The following is a 27,148-nucleotide window of genomic DNA, read 5'->3' as shown; positions in this document are numbered from 1 at the left end:
ACATACACACAGAAATTCTTCTGACAATTTCTTAAAAGATTACAATAATCCATTGTCCCACAGGTTTTTAATACATTGACTTCATTATTAATGCTCATTCATTATTGAATACAAGCCACAGAGTTTTCCCATCAATATTAAAAATGTGTAAAAATGTGCATGTATGCATTTGAACGTTACATATTTTGTATATATGCATGCACACACAAACACATACATAAGTATGATTTTCCGTGATTAAACTCTTAGGGCATCTGTGTATAGGAGATAGTTACGGTACAATGATGCACCAGAGAGATATTAATACATTCTCCTTTGTATAACGTGCAGGTAGTGTGAACCACATAACAAGTCAACTCAGAGAAGCACTGGATGTTCACCTCTGACAAAGCAAAAGGTTGTTCCTAGTATGCAGAATTTGATACACCTGACAAAATAAAACCCACTAGAGGCACTAAGCCTCTGCTAAATTCATCATAACATAATGAAGAGAAGTAAGAACACAACACAAGTAGTCTTTGCCAATAAAACATTCACATAACTCCATTCAGCACTGAAAGGTGCTCAACAGTTGCAGGTGCCTCTCTGCTGGCCGCCGCTGGCTGCTCGTTTCATATATACTTTATTTTAGAGACACTGTGCACACACCAATGCAAAACCACAGGGCAAACGTGGACGAAAATTTGGCGGGGAACAGGATGACAAACAACAGGTTACAATTCTAAAAGAGTCCAGGCAAAAAAAAGTATCAGCACTGAAATGAACCAATCTGAAAATTAATCAGCTCCTGAAGCTACAGACATTTTAAACCCACAGACTTCTGTGGTTAGGCTACATAAACCCTGCTTTGCAATCCATAGTGGACATGATTTGAAACCGTGGCAGCTTGGGCGGGGTATGGAGCCAAAAATACATTAAAAGTTCCTGCGTAATTTTCCAGCATTTGCTATAGCAATCAGTCATGTGTGTTGCTTTCACACACAGTAAAATCTAAGAATGGTGTAGAAATGGGTTAGATCCAAGCCCTTTTGATACGTAACTCTGATGTTGTTTTTAAGGTTAGCTCAATCCTAATTGTCCCATTCAACACTTTTTATTTTCTGAAGTACATAATTGTATTAACATTTCATTTCCTTGTAAACCAGTGATACTGCGACAAACCCTTAGCTGAACAGGAATTTGACACTTCCTAGTGTGCAAGCCCCAGCTAATGAAACTCTCCCTCCATCTTACCCCACAGGACTCAGGGTCTCAGTCTAAGCACAGGTGCTTTTACTTCTTTGTTAACCATACAGATTCTTCCCTTAATCCCAAACTGACTAGTAAAATTTTGTCATTTGAAGGACTGTGGTTTGCAGAAATTATTCATATTATACAAATATATTTACAAAATCTTTCTTAGGGATCCATAACCACATATTGTAAACTCAGCATAGAATCAGCATCATCACAGCAAGATCCTAGCTGTAAACAAGCAAGTTACAAACAGAGAAACAGTCTTTTTTAAAGTATCCAATTTCTTAAGCATTTGACTAGTTTACTCAAACATAAACTCACCTTTCGCTCAGACTGACTATGAGAAACCTCAGCCTAAAACTGACTATGAGAAGGTTAGAAGGGTGAAAAACATGTCTTGAATATGGTTCTTGCAATCTCTGTGCTAAGCCCACCAGCACAATACATCACAGATGTAGCACCAATTAGCTGTATTGGGTAAAAACAATTCTAGCATTCTCTAGGAAGAGAATGAGAAGGCTTAGCACAGAAATCCAGTTAGCTGCCAAAAATCAGAAGAGAGAAGGATAACCCAAGGAACTTTTTAAGGTTGGTAGGTTTGAATGGAAACAACTTCCCAGTCACAATTTGACTTCCCATTTATAAGTTTATACGCATTGTCTTTTTCCCCCATAACTACAATCTCTCAGTTTGTTGCACAGGCAGTCTAGCTCAAAACACCATTGTGAGATGTAGGCATTATATTTGCGAACTTTGGTAAGAGGAAGTAGCTGCAGAGTTAGGTAAAGTGATTTGTTCCTCAGCAGGCAAGGAAACAAAACCCAGCATTGCTAATCCTCACCCACAGTCTTACAGCGGCTCTATGTGAAGAACCAGGTATTTGGACAGACTGATTAGGAAGCTACTTCCCTCCCCTGTAATGGAAGTTGCTGCCATTTTCCTCCCCCCTCCTCATGACAGAGGCAACAAAACTAGGCAGTGCATTGATTTCTGAGGTTCCACAGTTCAAAGTTCTGCTGCCTCCCTGGGGCCCGGGTTAGGGATGTTGCGAAGAAACTCCCTGGTCTGGTGCGGCCTTCTGATTACTACCCCCTCTTGGTAATGCAGGTTGGCGGGGACGAGGTAGCAGAAAGAAGTCCCAAGGCCATCAAAAGGGACTTCAGGGCACTGGGGCGACTGGTTGAGGGATCAGGGGCGCAGGTGGTGTTTTCCTCCATCCCATCAGTGGCAGGGAACAGCACTGAAAGGGGCAGGAAAACTCACCTGGTTAACAGGTGGCTCAGGGACTGGTGCCATCGGTCAAATTTTGGCTTTTTTGATCATGGGGAGGTGTACACAGCACTGGGCCTGCTGGCAACAAGTGGAGCTCAGCTATCACAAAGGGGGAAAAGAATTCTTGGCCACGAGCTGGCGGGGCTCATTGAGAGGGCTTTAAACTAGGTTCGAAGGGGGAAGGGGATATTGCCCAGCTCACTAGGGATGAGCCTAGGCTTGGAGTGCCAAGGCCAGGGGTGAGATTGACAGCCCAGCTCAAGTGTGTTTACACCAATGCACGTAGTATGGCCAATAAACAGGAGGAGCTGGAAGCCATTATACAGCAGGACGGCTACGACTTGGTCGCCATCACAGAAACGTGGTGGGACAACTCGCATGACTGGCATGCTGTCATAGATGGCTACAGACTCTTTAGGAAAGACAGGTCAACAAGGAGAGGTGGGGGAGTTGCTCTGTATGTGAGGGAGCAACTGGAATGCATTGAGCTTGGCCTGGGGGCAAGTGAAGAAGGAGTTGAAAGCTTGTGGGTTAGAATTAAGGGACAGGCTCACACGGGTGACATTACGGTGGGTGTATACTACAGGCCACCTGACCAGGAGGAGGAGGTTGATGAAGCCTTCTACAGGCAGCTGCAAGCAGCCTCACAGTCACAGGCTCTGGTTCTCATGGGGGACTTCAACCACCCTGACATCAGCTGGGAAGACCATACAGCTAGGCAGGCGCAATCCAGGAGGTTCCTGCAGAGCATTGATGATAACTTTCTGATGCAAGTGGTGGAGGAACCAACAAGGAAAGGCGCGCTGCTGGACCTCGTGTTAACAAACAAGGAGGGACTGGTGGAGGACGTGAAGGTTGGAGGTAGACTCGGCTGCAGTGACCATGAAATGGTCGAGTTCAGGATCCTGCATGGAGGAAGCAGGGCGATAAGCAGGATCAAAACCCTGGACCTCAGGAGGGCTGACTTTGCCCTCTTCAAGGAGCTACTGGGAGGAATCCCGTGGGCCAGGGCTCTCGAAGGCAGGGGGGTCCATGAGTGCTGGTCGCTTTTTAAACAACACTTCTTCCATGCACAGGAGCAATGCATCCCCCTGAGAAAGAAATTTAGCAAAGGAGGCAGGAGACCTGCATGGTTAAACAAGGAGCTTCTAGCGGAGATCAGGCAGAAGAGAAAGGTGCATGGCATGTGGAAAGAGGGACAGGCCACTTGGGAAGAGTACAGAAACATGGTGAGAGCATGCAGGGATGCGACGAGGAAGGCCAAGGCTCACCTGGAATTGAAGCTGGCAAGGGATGTCAAAAACAACAAGAAGGGCTTCTTCAACTACATCAGCAGCAAAAGGAAGGCTAGGGACAACGTGGGGCCGCTGCTGAATGAGGCGGGTGTCCTGGTGACGGAGGATGCGGAGAAGGCAGAGCTACTGAATGCCTTCTTTGCTTCAGTCTTCAGTGCTAAGACTGGCCCTCAGGAATCCCAGGCCCCGGAGGTAAAAGAAGAAGCCTACAGAGAGGATGACTTTCCCTTGGTCGAGGAGGACTGTGTGAGGGATCGCTTAAGCAATCTGGATGTCCACAAATCCATGGGCCCTGATGGAATGCACCCACGAGTGCTGAGGGAGCTGGCGGATGTCATTGCTGAGCCACTCTCCATCATCTTTGAGAGGTCCTGGAGGACTGGAGAGGTGCCCGAGGACTGGAGAAAGGCCAATGTCACTCCAATCTTCAAAAAGGGCAAGAAGGAGGACCCAGGGAACTACAGGCCGGTCAGCCTCACCTCCATCCCGGGAAAGGTGATGGAGCAGCTTATCCTGGAGGCCATCATCAAGCAAGTGGAAGAAAAGAAGGTTATCAGGAGTAGTCAGCATGGATTCACCAAGGGGAAATCATGCCTGACCAATCTGATAGCTTTCTACGATGACATGACTGGCTGGGTAGATGAAGGGAGAGCTGTGGATGTCATCTACCTTGACTTCAGCAAGGCTTTCGACACAGTCTCCCATGATATCCTCCTGGGGAAGCTGAGGAAGTGTGGGCTGGATGAGTGGTCGGTGAAGTGGATAGAGAACTGGCTGAATGGCAGAACTCAGAGGGTTGTCATCAGCGGCGCTGAGTCTAGTTGGAGGCTGGTGACAAGTGGTGTCCCTCGGGGGTCAGTACTGGGCCCAGTCTTGTTTAACTTCTTCATCAACGACCTGGATGAAGAGTTAGAATGTACCCTCAGCAAGTTTGCTGACGACACCAAACTGGGAGGTGTGGTAGATACACCAGAAGGCTGTGCTGCCATTCAGCGTGACCTGGATAGGCTGGAGAGCTGGGCAGAGAGGAACCTGATGAGGTTCAACAAGGGCAAGTGCAGGGTCCTGCACCTGGGGAGGAACAACCTCATGCACCAGTACAGGCTTGGGGTGGACCTGCTGGAGAGCAGCTCTGCGGAGAGGGACCTGGGTGTCCTGGTGGACGACAGGTTAACTATGAGCCAGCAGTGTGCCCTGGCTGCCAAGAAGGCCAATGGGATCCTGGGGTGCATCAAGAAGAGTGTGGCCAGCAGGACAAGGGAGGTTCTCCTTCCCCTCTACACTACCCTGGTGAGGCCTCATCTGGAGTACTGTGTCCAGTTCTGGGCTCCCCAGTTCAAGAAGGATGAAGAGCTACTGGAGAGAGTCCAGCGGAGGGCTACGAGGATGGTGAGGGGACTGGAGCATCTCTCCGATGAGGAGAGGTTGAGGGAACTGGGCTTGTTCAGCCTGAAGAAGAGAAGGCTGCGAGGGGACCTTATAAATGCCTACAAATATCTGAAGGGTGGGTGTCAGGAGGATGGGGCCAAGCTCTTTTCAGTGGTGCCCAGTGACAGGACAAGGGGCAATGGGCACAAACTGAGGCACAGGAAGTTCCGTCTGAACATGAGGAGGAACTTCTTCTCTCTGAGGGTGACGGAGCACTGGAACAGGCTGCCCAGGGAGGTTGTGGAGTCTCCTTCTCTGGAGATATTCAAGACCCGCCTGGACAAGGTCCTGTGCAGCCTGCTGTAGGTGACCCTGCTTCGGCGGGGGGGTTGGACTAGATGACCCACAGAGGTCCCTTCCAACCCCTACTATTCTGTGATTCTGTGAAAGTTCAGAGCATTAATCTAAAATGCTAACATTTTCAAGCTTACAGGCATAGGATACTCTATGAGTTCTTAAGTCAGACTCACTCTGTCACACTGCCAAGATGAAAGCAAGAGTCTTGAGCAGAGTGGCAGGGCAATGCCAGTCCTTAATGTCACAGCTTATCTGAAGTTATTGTTCTCTACAGAACCTCTCCTCTTCCCCTGTATTTACAAGGGAAAAGCAATGACTGATAATCAGCTGAAGAAACACATAAATCGGGCAACCGAACACTACCTTGCCGAGGGAATTAGGTTGAGAGCTCCATGAAGAACATAATCGAGCTCAGCATGTTTCTCTGCAACAAGTGCCACCAAGCCCTCTGAGCAGGCTGTTCGCAAGGTAACATTATCACTGCAGCACTTCTCCCAAAGCAAGTTCAGAGCAGGAGTCTGAAATTAAAAGCATGAGACACAAGCAATGAGAAGGCTGATGCTGATTTCTCTTCATTCATCTCGAAAACACTTTTAAATAGAAATCTGCTGGACAGCTTCTCTTGAAGTCTTCAGGATCACAAGGGAGGAAGCTGGGGTACAGACTCTACACCTAAGAAAGGCCTTTCTCAGGACAGCTCCCACTTTCCTGCCCCCTGCTGCCTATGCCCTCAAGTAGGGAAAAAATTCTCTGAGAAAAGGCTAAGGCAGAAGAATTTTTCAGCTGTGCCCGTGCAGGTAGGCTAGCATCAATTTCACTCTCCTTAAAAAGATCAAGATGTAATTGGAGACAACTCAGGAACTGCTACGTCATGCTATATATACAGTAAGGTGTAGTGCAGACAGCTAGAGGCAGGCACACAAAGAGCTATCGAGACATAAGTCATCTTTACTCACGATATGAAGTGCTCTGTTCTCTACATTTGCTAGTAAGCACAAAGATTTGGCAGTACACATCAGAACTGCTGCTTGTTTTCATGCTAAATTTACATTCACAGGTTTGCCGACTTTGTAGCTTCCAAATGGAGAAACAATGCATGTTTTTAAACAACTGAACACTGCAAAATGCTCTTGAATAAAAAGGGAGCCTGTAATGTCTAAGCATCACAACCTTCTGCTTCTTAGTATTTTAGAAGGTGTTGCTGTATTTCAGTTCAGTAACTTCATGGGGCGGCCAGTGGGAAGAGTCAGCATGTAGCTCAAAACAGAATGTCATTTGGGAACATGATTAGGATCAGGACTGCTGGAAGAGCTTCTGTTAGAGAAACTATACCTCCAACATCCCCTCACATCAAAACTCAGCACTTCTCAGGTTTGGGTTTGCTAGTTTGGGGTGGGGGGGATTAAGACTTCAGACTGGGACAAAAAATCCACAAACTATTTTCTGCTCATTTCTGTACAAGTCAGCTTTTGGGGAGGAAAAAGAGATCAGTAAATCCTAACACCTCTCCTATGTTGCTGTAACACTTGCAAATATCAGCATTTCATATGCCTCTCAGTTAACAATACAGACCTGCGCTTAAGCAAGCCTGACAACTAAAAAGCCAAGTATGCTTTTGCACCATGCTCTCTCAGAGAAACGTGAGCCTTACTTAGCTAACGTGAAATATACACCAATACAGGTATGTGAATCGCCATACGTTTTGAAGTTTTTACAGTGAGGTAAAAGACTTTCTTATTCAAATGATAACGTCTCACCATATGGCACTTCACCTGCAGTAATGTAAATTAACTCAGACAAAACTCTCTTAAACTAAGCATAGCTAAGTGTTGGTATTCTTCAGTATTAAGACTTCTGCCATTAAGACTTCTGATGGAAGTAAAACTGCTCTTCTGATCCCAGAGATTTATCACTTCTACCTGTACGCCCAGACATACACTGCAAACTGCCTTACTTAACTTCCAGGATCTATTAAAATTACACAATAGGGAATGGGAAACCATAGAAAAATGTAAGCACACATGGATGGGAGAGGACACAGAAGCGAAAGAATGCCACAGACCTGGTCAGAGGCCTGTTTGATTTTCTCTGAAGAAACATTTTCTTTCAGTACTGCAGCAATCAGATGACTCACTGCCTAAAAGAGAAAAAGAAATAAAAACCACATGCAGATCAAACATTATTCTTCACTTCTCCATTAGAAAGTATTTACACTGCTGTAGTATACAATCGTTTTATCATGACTTGACATACCAAACACTGGTGTGGAAGCTGAAATATGTTTTAGGGCCAAAAATCTCCATAATGCTGGCATACTACTTTTTACTGTTGTTCTAAGCACAAGAGGAAAAACTTCCATAGAACTCCTCATCGAACCTCTCAGAAGATTAGAATCAGGTACATACTACCGAGGAATTGCAGATATTTTAATACTTCAACTGTAATAGACCTTTACAGCTCCACTACTGTACATATCTCAGTGTACTTAACAGCACTGGTAATTGTTAAATCATTTACTACACAGGGCAGCAGAAGCAAGAGGGGAAGTGGAACACAACAAATCTAAGCAACTTGCCCAAATTTTTGCATCACAAGTTTTGCTAAACACTGATGACAAACATACTATCATACTTTAAGCACTTTATATATCCCGTAGCACACCTACTGCCACAAATGTTTCATCTAATTTAAACAAGGTCTTTGAAGTTAACAGTATTCCTCATAAAGCTATTCTATGGCAGAGATCACGAACAAGATTTAGATTTGCAAGATCCTCAAAAAAATGCATTAGTTCTAAGAAAAAAGACTTCAGTTCTAAAGAACAACATACGGCTGTTCATTTGAGATTTAAGATTCATAGAATCACAGAATGGGTTGGGTTCGAAGTGACATTAGATCATCTAGTTCCAAGCCTCCTGCCATGGACAGGGACACCTCCCACTAGATCAGGTTGCTCAAAGGCCCATCCAGCCTGGCCTTGAACACTGCCAGGGAGGGGGCAGCCACAACTTCTCTGGGCAACCTGGGCCAGTGTCTCACCACCCCCACAGTAAAGAATTTCTTTCTTGTATCTAGTCTAAATCTACCCTCTTTTAATTTAAAACCATTATGCTTTGTCCTATCACTTTGTGCCCTTGTAAAAAGTCCCTCTCCAGCTTTCTGGCAGGCCCCTTCCAGGCAACTGGAAGGCTGCAATAAGGTCTGCCCGCAGCCTTCTCTTCTCCAGGCTGAAAGAGTCCCAACTCTCTCAGCCTTTCCTCATACGACAGGTGTTCCCTCCCTCTGATCATTTTTGTGGCCCTCCTCTGGACCCGCTCCAACAGGTCCATGTTCTTGTGATGCTGGGCACCCTAGAGCTGGACACAGTAATTAAGATTAAGCATCTCATTCTTTTTTAACATAAGAATGTCTCATTTCTTCAAACCGCCTTTAAAAATCTAAACGTGGACTGAAATACTGAAATGCCCTCAAACGCTTCAGGGTGTTTGAGACCAGGCTTTTGTCTTCTGACTCATCTCTAATGCCTTACTCTGTCTTGTTTCATAATCATTGATATTGCTACAAAGAAAATCCCTTCTGTGAGAGACAGGAAGACATCTATTCATGGTAAAAGCACAAAAAATGTTTCAGATTATCAGTGTACCCAGAACAGCAGCTGCATCTACTCCTCTGTGGAAAGGACAGATCCTTACTTTTTGAAAAAGTAAACTAGGAAGCCAGCAAGAAAAAAAATAATAGTAACATTTTCAGGTTTTTAGTGTATAAAAAGACAGGAACAGATTACATAAAATGTTTTCAGGTTCCTTCTCCTTTCAGGATTTATTCACACTTGATTTAGTTACTAGTTGTTAGGCTGACATGACAAACAGTAGCACTCTGAGATAACAGTTTGTATTTCCAGGAAAGATGCCACTTTAAACCTTCTTAGAGTACAAGGATTATGCCTTGGTTTGGACACGTACTTTAATACATCTGACTTCAAAAGACAGTTTATTATTTCAGAATCTTATTATTGTGAAAGCAGAATGAGAAAACGAGTCAAAGTCAGATATTTAGCTCTGCTTCTCTGCAGCTATCACACCTCAAGAGCAACAGTATGCTCCCAGACAGATTAGATTTTTTGTAGTGCACTTACCAAGTAAGCCTTCTATTAATTTTTTATTTTTCCTGCTTATAAGCAACTTCAAAAATTAACTCACACTCACATCCTTAACACACTCTCTTTACAGTGGAAAACAGCCTTATCAATAGAAAGCAGCTTCTGCAGTGAGCTATACAGGAAAGTCAAAATGTGTATTACCTCACTGCATTCCAAGAACTTGATTCACCAGTAAAACTTCTTGACTTACAAAACTATCCTCAAGTTCCCCACTTTGTTGATCCTTGTCTATGTAGGCTACCTGCTCTGCAGAGCAGATGTCTTGGTTGGTCCCAGAAAGAGAAGACATCTGTCATGAAGTTGAATCCTGGCTTGATGACAGTTTGAAGATTACAGTATGCTTTTCAGAGGTCACAGAATGTAAGTGGAAACTAGCGAAACAACCAAAGCACAGCACCAGTAGCCCTTAATGACGCGCAGCGGTAGTGATAAGGTGAGACATTTCAGTAATATTTGTAAGATGGGGACATTCTTCTGCACTAAAGACAAATGAACTGGTTCAAAGATGCCAAGTGCTACTCATCAAGGCTAGTAATGACATGAAGTCATCTAGAGTACAAGATGCTTTGCTTGTACTACAGCACTTCGCATCTTAGACGAACTCTAGCTTTCAGGAACATGACTTCCTCTCCTAAATGCCAAGCTGACCACAAGTGGACTTCTGTGTCCCTCTTTCAAACTTAATTATTGTAAACCAATGTAGACCAAGCTGAACTGAAAAGGCAACAGAGGCACCAGGTTGCACAGACTGCGTTCACATCAACTTATTCCATCAAACAAATGGCTGCATGTTTAATTCTGAATTCAAAACCAGTAGAGGAATAAAACAAGGAAGTTAGCAACAATCTTACAGCTGAAGAGACACATTTTTATTTCTGCAGTGAGACATGGCCAGAGCAAAGAAGGTGTATTTTTTAAACAAAGTCTATTACTTCCTTCCTTCTGTCCATTAAAAACACTATGATAAACACTTTACACACATGAGAAAGTATCAGGTGACTATGATCAGGAGCCAATGCATGGATCTGAAAATAAAGTGGTTTGGTCTGCTGATCACAGTGGAGCTGTGGACGTTTATTCTTTGATGACAGACAAGATTGCAGCAGCAGCTCATCAGCGCTCACACAGTCCCGAAGTTCTACAAAGCATTGTCAAGGATTTCAACCTCATACATGACATCTGGTAACTCCTGGCTTCTCTCAAGATCACAGGGTCACTAAAAACCATTTGGCCCCACTTACACCTTCCAAGCCTGGAAAGCTTCTGAAAGTTTCCTGCGGAGACTCTACAGTGATGAACAATTATGTCCAATGTTTGGATTACACAGAGAGGGCAATTAGCATTTGTTTGCAAACTGAGAATATCCTACTTCTACGGTTTTCTGCCTTTGGAGAAAACAAAAAAAGCGCCACCCAAAACAAGTCTTCCCTATCACCTTTTCACAGTCAGGCAGCAGGCCTTTGAACAAAGGCTTCCACAGACAATTCAATTGTTTAATGCCTTTAAAAAAAAAATTACCTGTGATTGAATAAATGGATTAGGAAATTCAAACCGCTTCTTAATGTCATCCAACATTTTGGCTCTCTCATATGACACTAACTCTCACTCTGCAAGAGAGATTAAAAAAATATACTTAGGACTAGGAAAGTAAGCATGCTACTTGCCAGAAAAAAATACATAAGATTAATGTTGTGCTTAAGAGCAGATGGAGGTATTAAAGCATTTTCTTCACTTTCCTAAGTCCACCATATCACCTTCCTTTATGGGCTTAAACCCAAGAAATCCTGAATACTCACTGGTCTTGCACAAAGAATGGGTGATCAACATTTCTTAAAGCTGGAGCAAATATACAGTTCCATGTGGCACAGCAGATGTGTAGTCTGAGAGCATTTATCCTTCAGAGCATTTTTAAGTATATCTCATTGACTTCAAAATGGGACAGCTCAAAAGGAGCGTTCACAGTTTCTAAAACATGATTTAAAATGCAAAATTCTCCACAAATTTCTCAATTATTTCATGCAGAAACAGAAGGAAAACAAACAAAAGACCCACCTGTGAGACTGTAGATGGTAATCGTAGGTAGGGACTGGAACAGTTGACAAAAAAAACCTTTCTCCAAGTTGGAACACAGAGGTATCCACAAGCACACAGGAACCTACACTGGAGAGAAATCAAACTCAGCTTACCTTGTTGCACACCCGTGAAACTGATGACCAACAGCAAATATTTAAACATTTCAGTCTACTGTTAACACACCTCCAGTCACTTCTTTAAAACAAAAAAAAAAACAGACCTAGCACTTGCTGAAAACCTAAGTATAATCCTTTGCAGTAAGTACTGAGAAAACATATGCATGCACAGCACTTCAATTTCAAGACATGCTACTAGCATGATGCATTCAGAATCTTGCCATTTCTTTTCAAAAAGACAGAACTAAGCCCTGGAAACATGCAAATGCAGTACATGCCACTATAAAATCCATTCAAAGCAGGAAAACTCAAAATTAATAGTTACCACCTCAATGAATATAGGTTTCTGGCAGTTAAACAGCAAAATACTCCCATATACTTGCGAATTACATTTCTGAAAGTTTAAGAGGAAAAAAAAACCCTGTTAACTGCACTCAGAATGATGCCAGTATGGGTTTGCACTGTTTTAGAATAAATTGCATTTTGAGACCACAGGTGTCCATACAATATATGAACACACATTAAACTACAGCTGATGTATTGCATTTTTTTTAGAAAAGAAATATGATCACTACAGCGAACAGTTGCAGACATCCCTAGATCTGTTGAGCACATCTAATAACTCCAGTGGATCTAGATGCATTCAGTCTATTTGTATATACCAACAGTTCCACAAAAAACAACCCCCTCCCGTTCTACCTAACAAGCAGCAAAATGATGGAAGGTTCCTTCTCGGGTAGTTTTGACACAACCATACTGGAATTATATGTTATTTGCCAGCAGGCAGCTTTTATTATTTGTATTAAAAGGAGAAACTACAGTAAACGATCATTAGAAACACAGTACATGCTTTCAACGGAAGCACAAATCAGTTACTCCAAGCAGACTACAAGTCTATTGCCCCCCCATCAGAAACAATTCATCTGTGTCAATCAACCTACACTAAACATCTACAAGATATTTACAATGCAACGGCTACATCATGCAATTTAATGAATTTAAATACCATCTCAACAGCTCTTCAGTCCTCTGCATTCACCCTCAGCAAAGGCACTTGCGTGTGCATAAGGAATGCCAGGAAATTTTACAGGATCACTGGATAATTAAGTCTCGTGGGGATCTAAGGATGCCCCTAGTTCAACCTCCTGGCTCAGGGTTCACCCACGGAGTCAGACCAGGTTGCTTAGGGCTTCGTCCCATCACGGCTTGAAAACTTCCAAGAACAGAGAAGGCACCACGTTACTGAGCTGCCCTGACTGATAAAAGCTTTCTCGTCATCACCAGCCCAAGCATTTTTGCCACAGAGCGCTGTGAAGAGACTGGCTGTGTCTTCTTCATTCCTCTCCCATCACTGCCAGGGCTGCTGTTGGGTACCCCCAAAGGTATCCCTTGTCCCAGCTGAATCAGCCCCAGTCCCAGAGCCTCTTCTCACAGGGCAAGGGCTCCAGCCCCTCTGTCTCACTGGTCTCTCCTAAATCCATTCCTGCTGGTCAGTGTCCTTCCTGTAGTGGGGGATCCACAACTGGACACATTCATACGAGGTCTAATGAGTGCTGAGCAGTGGGGGATAAATCCCACCCTAACCTGGCACAGCTGCTCACACTGCCTGCGGCACTGTCTGCCAAGGTCCACGGCCATCTACAGAGAACTGCTCCCCAGCCACCCCATCCCCAGCCTGTATTGTAACAGCTACGGCAAAACAGGGCATTTGTCATTGCTGAAATTTCTGAGGTTCCCATCAGCCCATTCCTCTAGCCTTTCTACAAAGCAGCCCTGACAGTGGGCAAACATCCTACCTTTGACACAAGAACACTGCAGGAGACAGTGCTGAAAGCCGTACATTGAGGTAAATGACATCTACTGCTCTCCTCTTGTCGACAAATTAAGTTATTTTATCCTTTAGTAAAGGCAAACAGGTTGGTCAGGCATAATTTTTCCTTGGCAAACCCATGCTGATGTTTACTCTTTCCAATAACAATTGGTGAATCAGAGTTTAGTTGGAACAAAGATCTTCAGAGGTCATCTAGTCCAATCCCCTTGTCAAAACTGGTCTGATCAGATCAGCTTGCTCTATGCCACGTCCAGTCAAGTCCTGAAAACCTCCAAGGATGGAGTCTCCACAGACAAGTTGTAACAATATTCAACAACCCTCATGATTAAAAAAACACTTTTCCTAATACCTAATAAGAATTCTGATTTGCATATAATAGCTTATGCCCGTTGCCTCTTGTCCTACTGCTGTGCACCTCTGAGAACAGTCTGTTTCCATCTTTTCTGAATCCTCACACCAGGTAGTTGTAAATGGCAATAATGTCTCTCCTTTGCATTTCCTTCTCCAAGCTGAACAGGCAGAGTGCTCTCAGCCTCCGCTCATACGTTTTGTGCTCCAGAACCTGACCATCTTGGTGGCCCCTACTGGACTTGCTCCAGTCTCGTCCTTGTACTGGAGAGCCCAGATTCTGGGTGCAGCACTCTGGATGCTATCTCACAAGTGCCACACAGAGGGGAATAACCATGATCACAGATGTCACAATTTTACAAATACAGCCCAAGATGCAGCTGGCCTTCCTTGCTGCCACACAGCACTGCTGACTCACATTCAACCTGGTGTCTACTAGCACCTCCTCAGGGCCTTCTCTGTAGAGCTGCTTCCTAGGTAAGTCAACCATCGCCTGTATTGGTGCATAGGATTATTTAATTTCAGACGCAAGACCTTGCATTGCTCCACGTGGAATTGTAAGAGGTTCCCATCAGTCCATTTCTCCTGCCTATCCAGGTCCCACCTGAAGAGCACCCTACTTACCAGTGTTTTGACTGCAATTTGGCAGTGGCCACAAATTCACTCAGCGCACTCCATCTCATCATCCAAGCCATTAACGAAGGCACTATGCAGCGCTGGGCCCACTACTGATGCCTGCAGGACAACACTACTTGCCAGTCTGATCAACTTTGCACCACTCATCACCATCCTTTGAGCCCAACCATCCAGCCAGTTTTCCACTGACCATACTACCCACTTACCCAGGCCATATTTCACCAATGTGGTGACAGGGAGAAAATGGAAAACTGTATCAAAGGTGTTCGTAAAGTACACAACATCCACTGCCCTCCTCTTGTTCACAGCACATGTAACTTCACTATAGAAAGCAATGAGGTTGGTCAGGCGGGCATGATTGTTAAATCCACACTGACTGGTCCTAGTCACACCCTGTTACTCTTGCATTTAAAAATGGCTTTTACAAGGTGATATGTTCCCCGACCTTCCCAGAGACTGAAGTGACACTGCCTGGCTTGCAGTCAGCTGGATCCTCTTCATCCTTTCCCACCCAGAAATGTGCTCCAGGAGGATGCGCTCCATGATCCTCCCACAGACTGAAGCAAGATTGACATGCTCATTGTACTCCATGCTGACCTTTTTGCCTTTTTCAAAAACAGGTCAATGTTTGCCTTTCTGCAGTCACTGCAGATCTCCATGACCTTTTGAAGGTTAACAGAGGACAACCTCACAAGGGCATCGCCCAGCTCCCTCAGCACCATGAAAATGGCCTGCTTCTCTTTGTTCAACACTTTCTTATCCATGTAACAGTAGAAGCTTCTCTTGTTGCCGTTGACTTTCCTTGCAAGCTTCAATCTGCACTGAGCTTTGGCTTTTCTAACATCATCTCTGTATGCCCAAGCAACGTTTCTAAACTGTGCCTCTGTAGACTGCTTCTGCCTCCTGTACGCTACCAGTTTTTCACCGGAGCACACTATTTAGTCTCCCAATACATCTAGCGGTTTCCTGAGCATTAGGATGGTCTTTTCTTGCACTTTATGCTGTGTTTATAGCTCCGGCAGCTTGCCTGAGCTCTTTCACCCTTCAAAGCTACCCCTCACAGGGTTCTACAAAAGTGTCCCCTGAATAAGTCAAAATCTGCTCTCCTGAAGTTCAGGGTCTGTGCTCTGCTACTGGCCTTCTTCATCCCACTCTTTCTGGGCTGTAGCCATGTACAACCAAATGTACCACACAGAAATAAAATCTCACCATAGAAAGAGGGAGAAAGCTCCATGCTCAGATGAGCAGATACCTGCATAGTTTCTGGTCTGAACTCTAGAACTGGGAACCACACAAATCAAAAATAAAGATGCCACCCTGCACATTGCTGCAAAGCTTAAGATGGCAATGCAATTGCAAAATATTGCAAAAAATGCAGGAATCCACTGCATCCAACTCTAACAAGATTTTTTTGAAAAGCACATTAAAAACACAAAGTATTGGAAACCTGACCAGCTAGAAATCCAAGGCCATCACCCTTCCTTACAAAAAAAAAAAAAAAATTCAAGCATCACAATGATATCAACATTCAATGAAGTACTTCTGTCCATACTAAAGGAGTCTGATGAGTGGGCATGAATTTGTCTACATGTTTAATACTCAGCAAAGATGGGTTCTCTTGCTTTGGAAATTACATAAAAGAATTTGAAGCTATAAAATATAGGTAGGCTAAAACATATAATGTTCAAGTATTGTGAAGAGAAAAAAAGAGAATAAAGCTAACTTTTAATAGATTATTTTATTTTCTATTTCCCATATGGATTTTGCAAAGGTATAAAGAGTAGAAAATTTTTTACCTCAAATACATACTTAATAGAATCTCTCTTTGTAATTAGGCTGTTGAATGATATTATTTCACATTAGTAAAACATAAACTTCAAATGCTATTTTCTAGTTCTCCTAATGTATGCCTACGACTTCACTGTTGCTCATCTGTGCAAAAATAAATCTTTATTCTCACTATGCATTATTTGGAATACTTACTTTCCCTCTGCTGACTTTGCACCCCCAGAGAAACAGATCACAGATGACTACTGGCAGCGTTGTCAGAGTACCATTAACACCTCATCCTTCTGAGAAGAGATAAAAAGTTCATAGACAACCTTTAGCAAATTTTGAAATGACCAAAAGGAAAACTTTAAGGAAGTAGTAGCCAGGCAAAGGGTACTGGCTACTGTTCTTAGAAAGCTTTGAAGAGACACGCTTTCATGTAACATTCATATTGGCATCTGGAGGTCAACTGAACTCACCAGTTCAAAACTTCAACGAGAAAATAGTTAGGAATTCCTAAACGCATTCTTGAGCTGGGCATAGCTATTCATTCATTTATATCCCACTTCTCAGAGTGTAACTTCCAGCCTTCCAAATAGCAAATAACCTCCACAGAAACATCATACCATCATTTGTGAACTCTGAGAGCAATGATACAACGAGACAAAGACAGTAAGAACAACATGTTTAGGAGAAGCACACCTGCTGTTGGTAGTAACTACAGAGCCAAAAGATAGTCAAAATCACTGCAGAACGTTCCAAGTATGACTTATAAAACAGAACTTCAGCACTATCAGAGTCTGGAGTTAGGTAAAAAAAAACCAAACTGTTCTTAAACCAGCGTCTTGCTTTTTGGCCCTGACGGCTTGAAAGCTACCAAGATTAGGTCAAGACTTAAGCATTGAAAAGAAATAAATAAAACAAGAGGGTGAGAGTTTCTTCCCTTTCTACAGTTTAGGTAGCTACCTTGATTTGGAGATCACTTTCTAGTAATTAAAAAAAAAAAATTCTGAAGAAGTGCTTTGTCACCTTTAGGAACCATGGTTACCGCCCGTTCTTGTCAACATGTGTAGTGTCTTCTACAAACAGGTATAAGTATCAGTATTTCTTGCAGCCCCTTTCTCTCCTTCCCAGGAATGGCACAATTTCCATCCAATAATCTCAAGAATTGAACAGCAACAGCCAACAGTATTTTCTGTTTTTGACTCTATTACTGCAAAAACAAGGAAGGCCAGGCTCATGATAGCTGGCGAAGCTATCTACAGCCTATCAACAACAGCCTTGAAAACTACTGACAAGCTTTACCTCAGCTTACAACATTTGGGACAGCATTCTGTCTCAAAAAAACACTTAGCAGAATCTTCTTTAACATTAACAACTTTGAGCATTGTGTAATTTACTTCCATGTTGCAGCTGACAGAGATCATTAGTGTTATACTAAACACAACACTTGCAAAGCAAGCAGCACCATCCCTGAAACAAATCCATCCATACCCAAAACAAGCTCCATGCGAGCAGTTCCTTCTCATTTCTCCACCTCCAGATATAAAAATTAATAGAGGAATATTACAACAGGGAATAATTATCTTGCAAATTCTTACAGCAGTCCTCTCCTAACATACTGCAAATGACCCTGCTAAAATAGCTGGTCTCAGCAGGCATACACTGGCTACTGAACACCCCAGTACTTCTCCCATGTACATCAGCAGCCTGCCTTGTTATGTCGTAACTAACTACATCTCACTTCTTCCGACATCTTTTTCTGTTTGTCATAAGCTGTATTTTTACTATTCCTACTGCTGAAGAGGCACTCTACACCACCAACCAAACAGAAAAAAGACAACCCACCCCAAACAAACCCCCAGCACACACACATGCACAAAAGATACAGAAAAAAAGACAAGGTATAGGAAAGGGACCCTTGCTTGTTTTCTTAAGGTAATCAACATGAATGGTAAGCACCTGTGGTGGGTTGAGCTTGGCTGGCTGCCAGGTGCCCACCAAGCCACTCTACCCGTCCCCTCTTCAACTGGACAAGGGGAGAAAATATAATGAAAGGCTCCTAGGTTCTAATAAGGACAGGGAGATCCTGTCACAGGCAAAGCAGATCTGACTTGGGGAAATTAATTTAATTTATTGCTAACCAAATCAGAGTAGGATAATGAGAAAAAGAACAAATCTAAAAATCACCTTCCCCTCACCCCTCCCTTCCTCTTGGGTCAACTTCACTCACTCCCAGCTTCTCTACTTCATTCCCTGCTCCAACTTTGGAGACAGGGAATGAGCGTTGCGGTCACACTCTCCCCCTCCTCCACTGTGAGGTCCCTCCCACGGCAGACAGTCCTCCACAAAGTTCTCCAGTATGAGTCCTTCCCACGGGCTGCAGCTCTTCATGAACTGCCCCAGCATGGGTCCCTTCCATGGGATGCAGCCCTTCAGGAACAGCCTGCTGCAGTGCGGGTCCCACACGGGGTCACAAGCCCTGCCAGAAAACCTGCTCTGGTGTGGGCTCCTCTCTCCATAGGTCCACAGGTCCTGGCAGGAGCCTGTTCCAGCGTGGGCTCCCCATGGGGTCACAGCCTCCTTCATCACAGTCTTCTCCACAGGCTGCAGGGAAATCTCTGCTCTGGTGCCTGGAGAACCTCCTCCCCCACCTTCTCTGCATGGTTGTTTCTCTCATGTTCTCACTCGACTCTCCCAGCTGCTGTTGCACAGCAGCTTTTACCCTTTCTTAAACACGTTATCTCAGAGGCGCTACCGCCGTCACTGATGGGCTCGGCCTTGGCCAGCAGCGAGTCCATCTTGGTAGCCGGCCAGAACTGGCTTTATCGGGCATGGGGGAAGCTTCTGGCATCTTCTCACACAAGCCACCTGCACAGCCCCCACACTATCAAAACCTTGCCAGGTAAACTCAGTACAGTATCCCAGGTAAGAAGGACAAGCATTGCTAATGTAGCTGAACCAGAGACGGGCTGCCACGGCACGACACCGCCAGATCTGGCCCACACCAGCTTAGCAAAAGAAATCAATGATAAGGTAAGCTAAGCTAAACTAAATAACAGAAAATGACGTCTGGGAGCACTGAGATCACATCTCCTACCTTTCAGCTTATTGTTAAGGATCCTTGATTCAGACCGGCGTTCCCACCAAACCGGGGGAGCGCAGGTACCCGCGGACTCACCTCCCACGCCCGCCGGTGTGCCACACGGGCGGCGCTCCACAGCGCCTCAGCGTCGGCCGCTCTAGAAAAAACAAGAGTTAGAACCCCCACGACAGTACTCGCTCCGCTGCCGGCCTGACGCCGCGCCGCTGCCCCGCCGCGGGCCGCCCGCCCCTCTGCCCGGCACGTCCGGACTCCGGCAGCGCCCCCGAGAGCGGCCCCCCGGCCTCGGCGCTAGCGGCGTCCCCGGCGCCGCTCACCCCGCCCCGCGGCGCGGCCCACCCGCTCCCTGCCGGAACCGGACACCGCCGCCGGCGTCAGGCTCGGCCACCCGCCCCCAGCGGCGAAGGCGCCTGCGCGGCGGCTGCGGGGGGCGGGCGGGCGGTGCGGCGCTGGGCGGGCCGGGGCGAGCCCCGGACGGTGGCGGGCAGGCCGCGCCCGCGGTGGCGGGCAGGCCGCGGCGGTGTTTCGGACGGTGCCATCTGAGCGAGGCGGGCGTGAGCCACCGCGGTGGTTTTCGGCGGTGCGAGGGCGCCATGAGGGCAGCACGGCTGCCCTCCGCGCAGGCCGGCGAAGCCTCGGCGCCGCCTGGGCTCGGTGGCGGGGTGCGGCCGGGTTTCGCTGCCCCTGTGCCCGGGCGCTTCGGGCCCAGGCCTGTGCGGGACGCGGATTAGCTTCCTAGTGCTGGGATGGGTTTGGGCTTTTTCCTTACAGCCAGGCTGAAATGCAGACTTAAATCCAAAAGCTTAAACAGAAGAAGCAATAGAACTTGTGTTGAGAAGGACAGGGTAATTAATTCCATGCATTTCTTTGAAGAGGGCTGGATCATTCTGTGATGTGACTCGAGGGTGTGCCCTGTGAGTTGGCTGGAGCTGAAAGTAGTGAAATGCTGACGTGAAGCGAAAGCAAATGTCAGCAAATCCATCTTCATTTTTTGTTAACCATTTCTTGGTTTTAAGTCTAGAGGGTTTCTTACTACCCTAATGGAATGGTTGCAGGCTCACCAACTAAAGCCATGGGCAGTTCATGGCATCCACAGGGTCCTGCCCCTGCCTCCGTTGCGTTAGTGGGCAAGCACACACGGACACTTGGCAAGCCAGAAAAAAGCCTGTCCCTAGGTGACCATAGGTAATAGCACAAATCAAAATGCGGCATTTGGTCTCCTCTTCCCATTCCATCCTTTCTGGTTCGTCTGAGAGCATCCCGTTGTTCACATGCTTTGTGATACTTTGGGTCTGGCATGCTCCGTGTAGCTCTTGAGACACAGCAGGACATGCACTGCTCTCTGAAGTGGCTTGGGCCTGACTTAATGCCGCTTACTGCCCTGTTCTGTCAGTAACCCAAGTGGCAGCTAGACCCAAAACCTGTTGAATTGGTCTGTGAAATCACTGAATCTTAGACATGTTTAAAAATCTTTTGACGGTGTTACATAAATAAGTCATGCCTATACATCTGAATAGTTATGAAATCTTTATATTTTATTATTCAGCCAGACTAGAGAAATAAAAGCTGAATGGAGAGAGGAGAGCCTGTGCAGTAAACCTGTGCAAATAATTTTGGCCTTTGCTAGATTTACTTGGAAACAGGCAAAAAAACACTTTTAGTGGACTTGACCGTCTTTAGGGTTTTGAGGTCTTCACATGCTGACCAGATTAAGGGAAGACAGGGCATTTGTTGTGGGAATTTTAGTGTGGGTTTCCCCATCACAGTGAGTTTGACTTGGTGGAAGAGTTAGACAGCCGTGCATTTTCCTGGTAGTGGAGGCTGTCCGGAGCGAGGTGGCAGAGAGCGGCAGTGCTGGGCTCTTCCTGGATCTCGGTAAGAAATGCCCGCAGCAAATGGCTGAATAAAACAGCTGATAGAACAGGAAGAGGAATGTAGATAGCAAATAAATCTTGTGTCCCTTCAGATAGTGGGAATCCTGCATTCATGCAGCGGTGGATGGACCCTGGATAGATTTTCCCATGGCACGCTGCACATATCCCGTATGTGGAAAGAGTTTCCTCTTTTTTGGTTGTTCGAGCTACTATATAATTTTTTAATAAGAAAGCAACTCTGTTCACAAAGGATGTTTGCATGAGAACTTCATGCATTGCTTTGGATAAGGGCAAGGCCATGCAAGTAGTGTTATCGCTGGTAGCGAGTGGAAGCTGCCTGCAGGCTTCTCAGTTACCATGCGCTGTCTGAGTTTGTCCTGTGCCAGGGGGCCTGTGCAGTGTAACACCGGCCTGAAGGCCACACTAGACGTGCAGCACAGCACAGTCCTGCAGCGGCTCAAGTTAGTTGTGATGTGGGTCTCTTGACTCCTTGATGTACAATGGACTGCTGGTCAGAATCAATACATTCCACCCCTTGATCCACATACACATTACTTTTCCCAAAGGTATAATAAATTACAGATTACATTAATAACATATGGGCTTCTCTGACCCGAAGTGTGAGGCCCAATAGAGCAGATACGGCCTGTTGAAGGTCAGTGACTCCTGGGATGCAATGTCTTGCTCAAGACTCCCAACACAGTTTGTCAGGTCCCTGCCTCACATGTTGCTGGGGCAGAGAGTGAGTCAGTCCCAGCTGCCACCACATCAGCTCTTGCTGTAGGTAGACCTGGGGACCGTGGATGCATTAGGTATGCTTCTTTGCTGTTGTGTTTCTCTTTTTTTCCCCATCTTCCTCCACCAAGAGATGGAGACTCTTTTTGTTCGTTGCCACATAGCATTTTAGCCAACCAGCTTTTCATTTTGAAGCTGCCATGCTGCAGAGCTTGCCTAGACAGGTGAAGTGTGTCTTAGTAGCGCGTCAACCAAGGAAACTTCTCTAGACGTGTGTCAGCTCCATGTTACGCCCAAGGGAGGAGACCGCTGGTCTCTGAGTACAGTGCAAAATCTGCTATAGCCCAAATGAGCATTAGCCAAAACAGCTTTCAGTTAGACGAAAATTGCAGTGAGATCTCTTGAGGAGAAAGCTGCCAGGTAGGCTTACCACCCTCCAGTTCCTGCGACAAGAGTTCTTGCGAAGGTCAGTAAATGCATGAAAACTGTCCTGTTCACTGGCCTGTGAATTCTCTTCCAGGAGAGAAACTAGACAGGAGTCCTTGGCTCCAGTTACACTTTTTATAGGACATTCTGAGTTGTTTTATTGGGGTACAGTCATCCCGTGAGGGGTGATGCGCTGGTAATGTTCTCCAAGAATTGCCAGAAGGTTTTTGTGGCAGCTTTTATAATGCACTATGAGGTGTCCCAGTGAAGGTTATTGTCCAAATGAAAATCATGTAGTAACAGCACTGATAATGGCTTAATCTGCATATCTCATTTCTTAAATGGAGTTTTATCCAAGCCAGAAAGCATTTCTAGCTTTAAAAATGAAGGAAAGGAATAAGGAAAGTCACAGTTCAGAGTACATTGCAGAAGTCAGTAGCCGCAAAGCCTGCCTCTATTAAAATTTATTTCCAATCTCTTAAGCCTGATATTGAAATATAGTTTTAGCAAATGGGCCTAGTCAGCCAAGTCTTTAGCCTTTATTACGAAGATTAAGGCTTATTTAAAATGCATTAAACTTTTAAGTGCAGCTGCTTTTACTGGAAGCAGTAGTCGGCTATGCAAGGCCATCACTCTGCACACACAGAGCTTGCGTGGACATCAACAGAAGTTCAGCATGAGGGTAGAATTGAGCAAAAAGTCCCCGATTTGTATCCTCAGAGCCTGTTGAGATTAATGGCAGTTGAAATTGTTTAACGCTGCCAGAGTGCTCTGCAACTCACAGGATTAGGCTGGACATGCCTTACTGAACCTTATCCTTCAGCAGTTCATAGATAAAAACTCCCTTTGTACTAGTGCAAGCAAGTCCCACAGAATAGCTAGGCTGCCTGTAACAGTACAGCACTTACTTTGCTGAAGAATAGTATAGAAAGTTTGAGACATACCACTGGCGAAGACTAATTTCTGTCACTGTTCGAGCATTTCAATTTCCCATTGACTGTAGCGAGTGGCAGAGAGCACCAAGATAGGTTTAGGGTGTTAAACCCTACATACATCAAATTTTTGTCTAAAAAAAGTACAGCCCACATTGCCTTTTCTTGTCTGTTATTTTGCCTTATTTAGCTTTCTTGGCTTAACCAATATGAGTTAAAGTACATACATTTGTGATTCTTATTTTTAGTTTAGATGTGCCTATGAAGTGAATGCCAAATAACATTTTCATCCCTTCCGTTTGGTTAGTTGCTCCAACAAAATCTAATAAACCCTCAAGGCTGTTATACTTACGTGTAGGAGCAGATTTCAGGGTCTTGTGGGCAAAGGATTGGTATTTCTTAGTTTCCAGTTCCCCTTTCATACTCTCCAGCGTTTTTTCTTCACCTGTCCTGTCCTTATTTGATCTTACTTGGGAGCTGACTGAAAATGACCATCTACACCTGAGCTACTAATAAGGAGTTTTTCCAGGATTTACTATTTTAAAGATCCATTTCTTGTAACTGAAATGAAAATAACCAATTATACTGCAAGTGGAGGCTACTTAGGGATATTAGTACATTTTATGTCAAGCTTGCAACGTTTCAACACACATGATGTCTCCTACACTCCTGGATGAGGTGCTGTTTTACCTCTGGTTTTGTTAAGGGCAGCTGCAAGGTGCTGCTGCATTGACTGGTCGAGCAGAGCTAGAGCTGGTGGAGCTGGTGGGCTTCAGGCCATTAACGAAGCGAATCAGGGACAAATTCAGACGGTACATTTCTTTGTAGATTTGAGTAAAATTAAGTAGCTGTGTCGTATGTTAACGTAGTGATTATTTTACACTGTCCTGGTTTCATCTTGGATGGAGTTAATTTTCTTCCCAGTAGCTACTGTGTTTTGGATTTAGTAGGAGAAGAATGTTGGTAACACTGATGTTTTCAGTTGTTGCTGTGAAATCAAGGTCTATTTCCAGTTTCTCTTATTCAGCTAAGGAGCAGGTGTGCAGGAGCTGGGAGAGAGCACAGACAGACAGCCAAGTTGGCCAATGGAAATATTCCATACCGTAGGCATCATGCTTAGGTTATGAGTGGGGGTTGGTCAGGGGGCAGAAATGCTGTCTAAAATTCTATCTGCTCTTTTCAAATAGTCTCTTATCCAGCAGTTTGAACTTTTCTGGCAGTTTGGTCTTCTTGAGGAGTTTCATGAAATTTTGAATTTTCCAGGTTCCGCAATTGCTGCTCAGAGACTGGCTGCAGTTCGGTCATTGGGTGGTGAGAAAATTGTATTGTATATAGTTTGTTTTGCATACTCATCAGTAGTAGTAGTAGTAGTAGTAGTATTTCATTTGTTGCCTTATTAAACTGTCTTTATCTCAAGCCATGGTTTTACCTTTTGTCCCTTTCTACTCCCTATCCTGGGGCGGGGCGGGGAGAGGAAGGAGAGGGGTGAGCGAGTGGCTGTCAGGTCCTAATTGCTACCTGCCGGGTTAAACCACGACAGACACTGAGGCAGTAGTGCTAAATGTCTGGCTGTGGGGTCCTGGGTTGTATATCCAGATTGAATGACAAGACAGGGAAGCTGGCCTTCAAATGCAGACACTTTGCATGCCGGGTAACATGGGTTTGGGTTTGTAAGAGTTGTGGTATTTGACACTTTAGCTCATGGACACAAGTGGCCAGATGTGAAGTGGTGGGAGGCAGCAGCTTGTTTATCTTGATTTTTCTAGCCCTCTCCAGCTGTGGTGTCTGATGGCTGGCTCATGCACTCACACATCCTGTCCTGCCACAACATCCTATCTCCATTTACTAGATGCTGAGATGTTCTGTACAAATGCAGTTCTGCGTCACTTACTGCGTGCAGACCCTCACCTTTGTCATTGTGGTCAGGGTCTCCGACACCTGGAGCTCCTTCAGTTAACAACAGGAGAAAGAAGCTTATATTCTGCATGGACTGATTTAAATACAAGAAAACCCCAGATAAAGTCCAAACCCTTTTGGAATTTATAATCGTAAATTGAAAAGAATATGCAGATATCCAGTGTTACATAGTTCCTGTTTGCTAGAAGGCCAGAAGCATATCAGTGACCAGGTTTACAGTAAGAAAAAAAATTTTAAACCCCCCTAGAATCTGACCCTGAGATCCTGAGCACTGTTACCTGGAGAGAGCCAAGGGTATTTTGCAGTTCAGAGGGAACAGCTAAATCAGTCGAAAGAAGGCTTTACGTACGAGCGGGGAGCAGCCAGAGCAGAGACCCACAGCACCTGGACAAGAAGAACTGAAGAGGCTGTTGAGGTGGACAGGGTCAGACACCACCCAGCAGACCCTAGCGATAAGGAGTGTCTGGGACCCAGCGAGGAAGCCGAGCCTGTGGGTCAGGGTCTGGACCAGCACGGTACAAGGGCAGGCACAGTCTTGGCTGAGCTGCAGCTCGGGAAGGGCCTGGGTGAGTGCTGTGCTCAAGCGCAGCTCCTGAGCAAATCGGTGAGGCCCCCACCGAGGCCCTTTCTCGAACAGCTTCTTCCCAGCCACTGGACCCCGTAGCAGGGCTTGAGCACAGAGTCTGACCCCTGGGGAGGGAGAAGGACCCAGATCGTTCTGCACAGGTGTCTGCTCCTGTATTCCCGTGATTTGCCCTTAGATTTGAGTGTGCCTGGGCATTGTTAAGTCATCTATCTGTCTGAGTCATCTCCTGGTGTTTATGCATTTGCTAATCTGATTTTGATTTCTAGCACATAAAAATGAAAATTGCAAGCAGATCTGGATTTTTGAGGCGTGATTGTAGCTAAAATAAAGGGATCCCAGGAAGCTTATAATACTGTGCAAGTTCCCTGTAAATATTTCCTTTCTGCATTTTGAGGTCTGTTATTCTTGAAAATCTCTGATTTGCTTCGAGCTTTCCTGTCTGTAAAGCTCTTGTTGGCTTTGGAAGACCACGGTGGCATCTGTGAAGAGTTTGGTCGCAAAGAAATGTACTTGTCATGTTGTAGGCTACATTTTAGATATCCTAAAACTGAATTGCTTTCTGAACCAAACTTGCACAAGTCATCCCACTATTGATTTCAATAAATGTCTTGAAGTAGTTGCTCAGACTTGCTGATGTATAATTACATAAAGCTGTCAAACAGATCTTCAGCTGCTGCAAATAAAGGTACTCCTGAAGTCTGTGGAAAATGTATACCTTTCTCTGTAATCTTAGAAATGCATTTTTGTATTGTGTCATAAGAACTGTTATCGGCAATGTGAGAGAAAAGAGCTGGGACTCTTCCCATGTATTATTTTCTGTTTATATCCAATATGTGAAATCAAAAGCTCAGTTATGGTTTGTAACTAAGATGGGGAACTAATACCTAAATTTGCTAAATTTCTGAGCACTGTTCAGACACTAATTCCAATATGTTTATCCCATTTCACAGGTAGGAAACTCAAAAGAAAGGAGAGAAAAATATTTGCCCATAGCTTTCCAATGATACTACAGCAAGATAAAGTGAAGGTCAGAGATTTGATTTAGTTCCACATATGTTTGATCCTGCCTGTGTGCAGATGGTTATATGAGCTGGAGTTCTGAGCCTCTGTTTAT

General features: G+C 45.0%; 1 protein-coding gene across 10 annotated transcripts in view; it reads right to left on the bottom strand.

The window, feature by feature from the left end:
- The window catches only part of FOCAD (focadhesin), a 133,462-nt gene extending 113,541 nt beyond the window's left edge, over window positions 1-19,921 (bottom strand). Inside the window, exons 1-7 of one of the 10 annotated variants that reach the window (XM_075447116.1) lie at window positions 19,904-19,921; window positions 19,643-19,703; window positions 16,675-16,763; window positions 11,740-11,847; window positions 11,206-11,294; window positions 7,591-7,665; window positions 5,892-6,046 (exon numbers count right to left, since the gene is read on the bottom strand). In XM_075447116.1, coding sequence (XP_075303231.1) covers window positions 5,892-6,046; window positions 7,591-7,665; window positions 11,206-11,262 — 287 coding nt within the window. In that variant the 5' untranslated portion in view covers window positions 11,263-11,294; window positions 11,740-11,847; window positions 16,675-16,763; window positions 19,643-19,703; window positions 19,904-19,921. Of the gene's footprint in view, window positions 1-5,891; window positions 6,047-7,590; window positions 7,666-11,205; window positions 11,295-11,739; window positions 11,848-12,201; window positions 12,271-16,674; window positions 16,764-19,642; window positions 19,818-19,903 lie in introns of those variants that run through there. The other 9 variants (XM_075447113.1, XM_075447114.1, XM_075447112.1 and 6 more) reach the window with 9 other exon arrangements.
- Between the last annotated feature and the right edge of the window lie 7,227 nt (window positions 19,922-27,148).

The sequence above is a fragment of the Opisthocomus hoazin genome, chromosome Z (genome assembly GCF_030867145.1).
Source record: "Opisthocomus hoazin isolate bOpiHoa1 chromosome Z, bOpiHoa1.hap1, whole genome shotgun sequence".
NCBI lineage: Eukaryota > Metazoa > Chordata > Aves > Opisthocomiformes > Opisthocomidae > Opisthocomus > Opisthocomus hoazin.
This window is presented reverse-complemented; position numbering and strand designations above follow the sequence as displayed.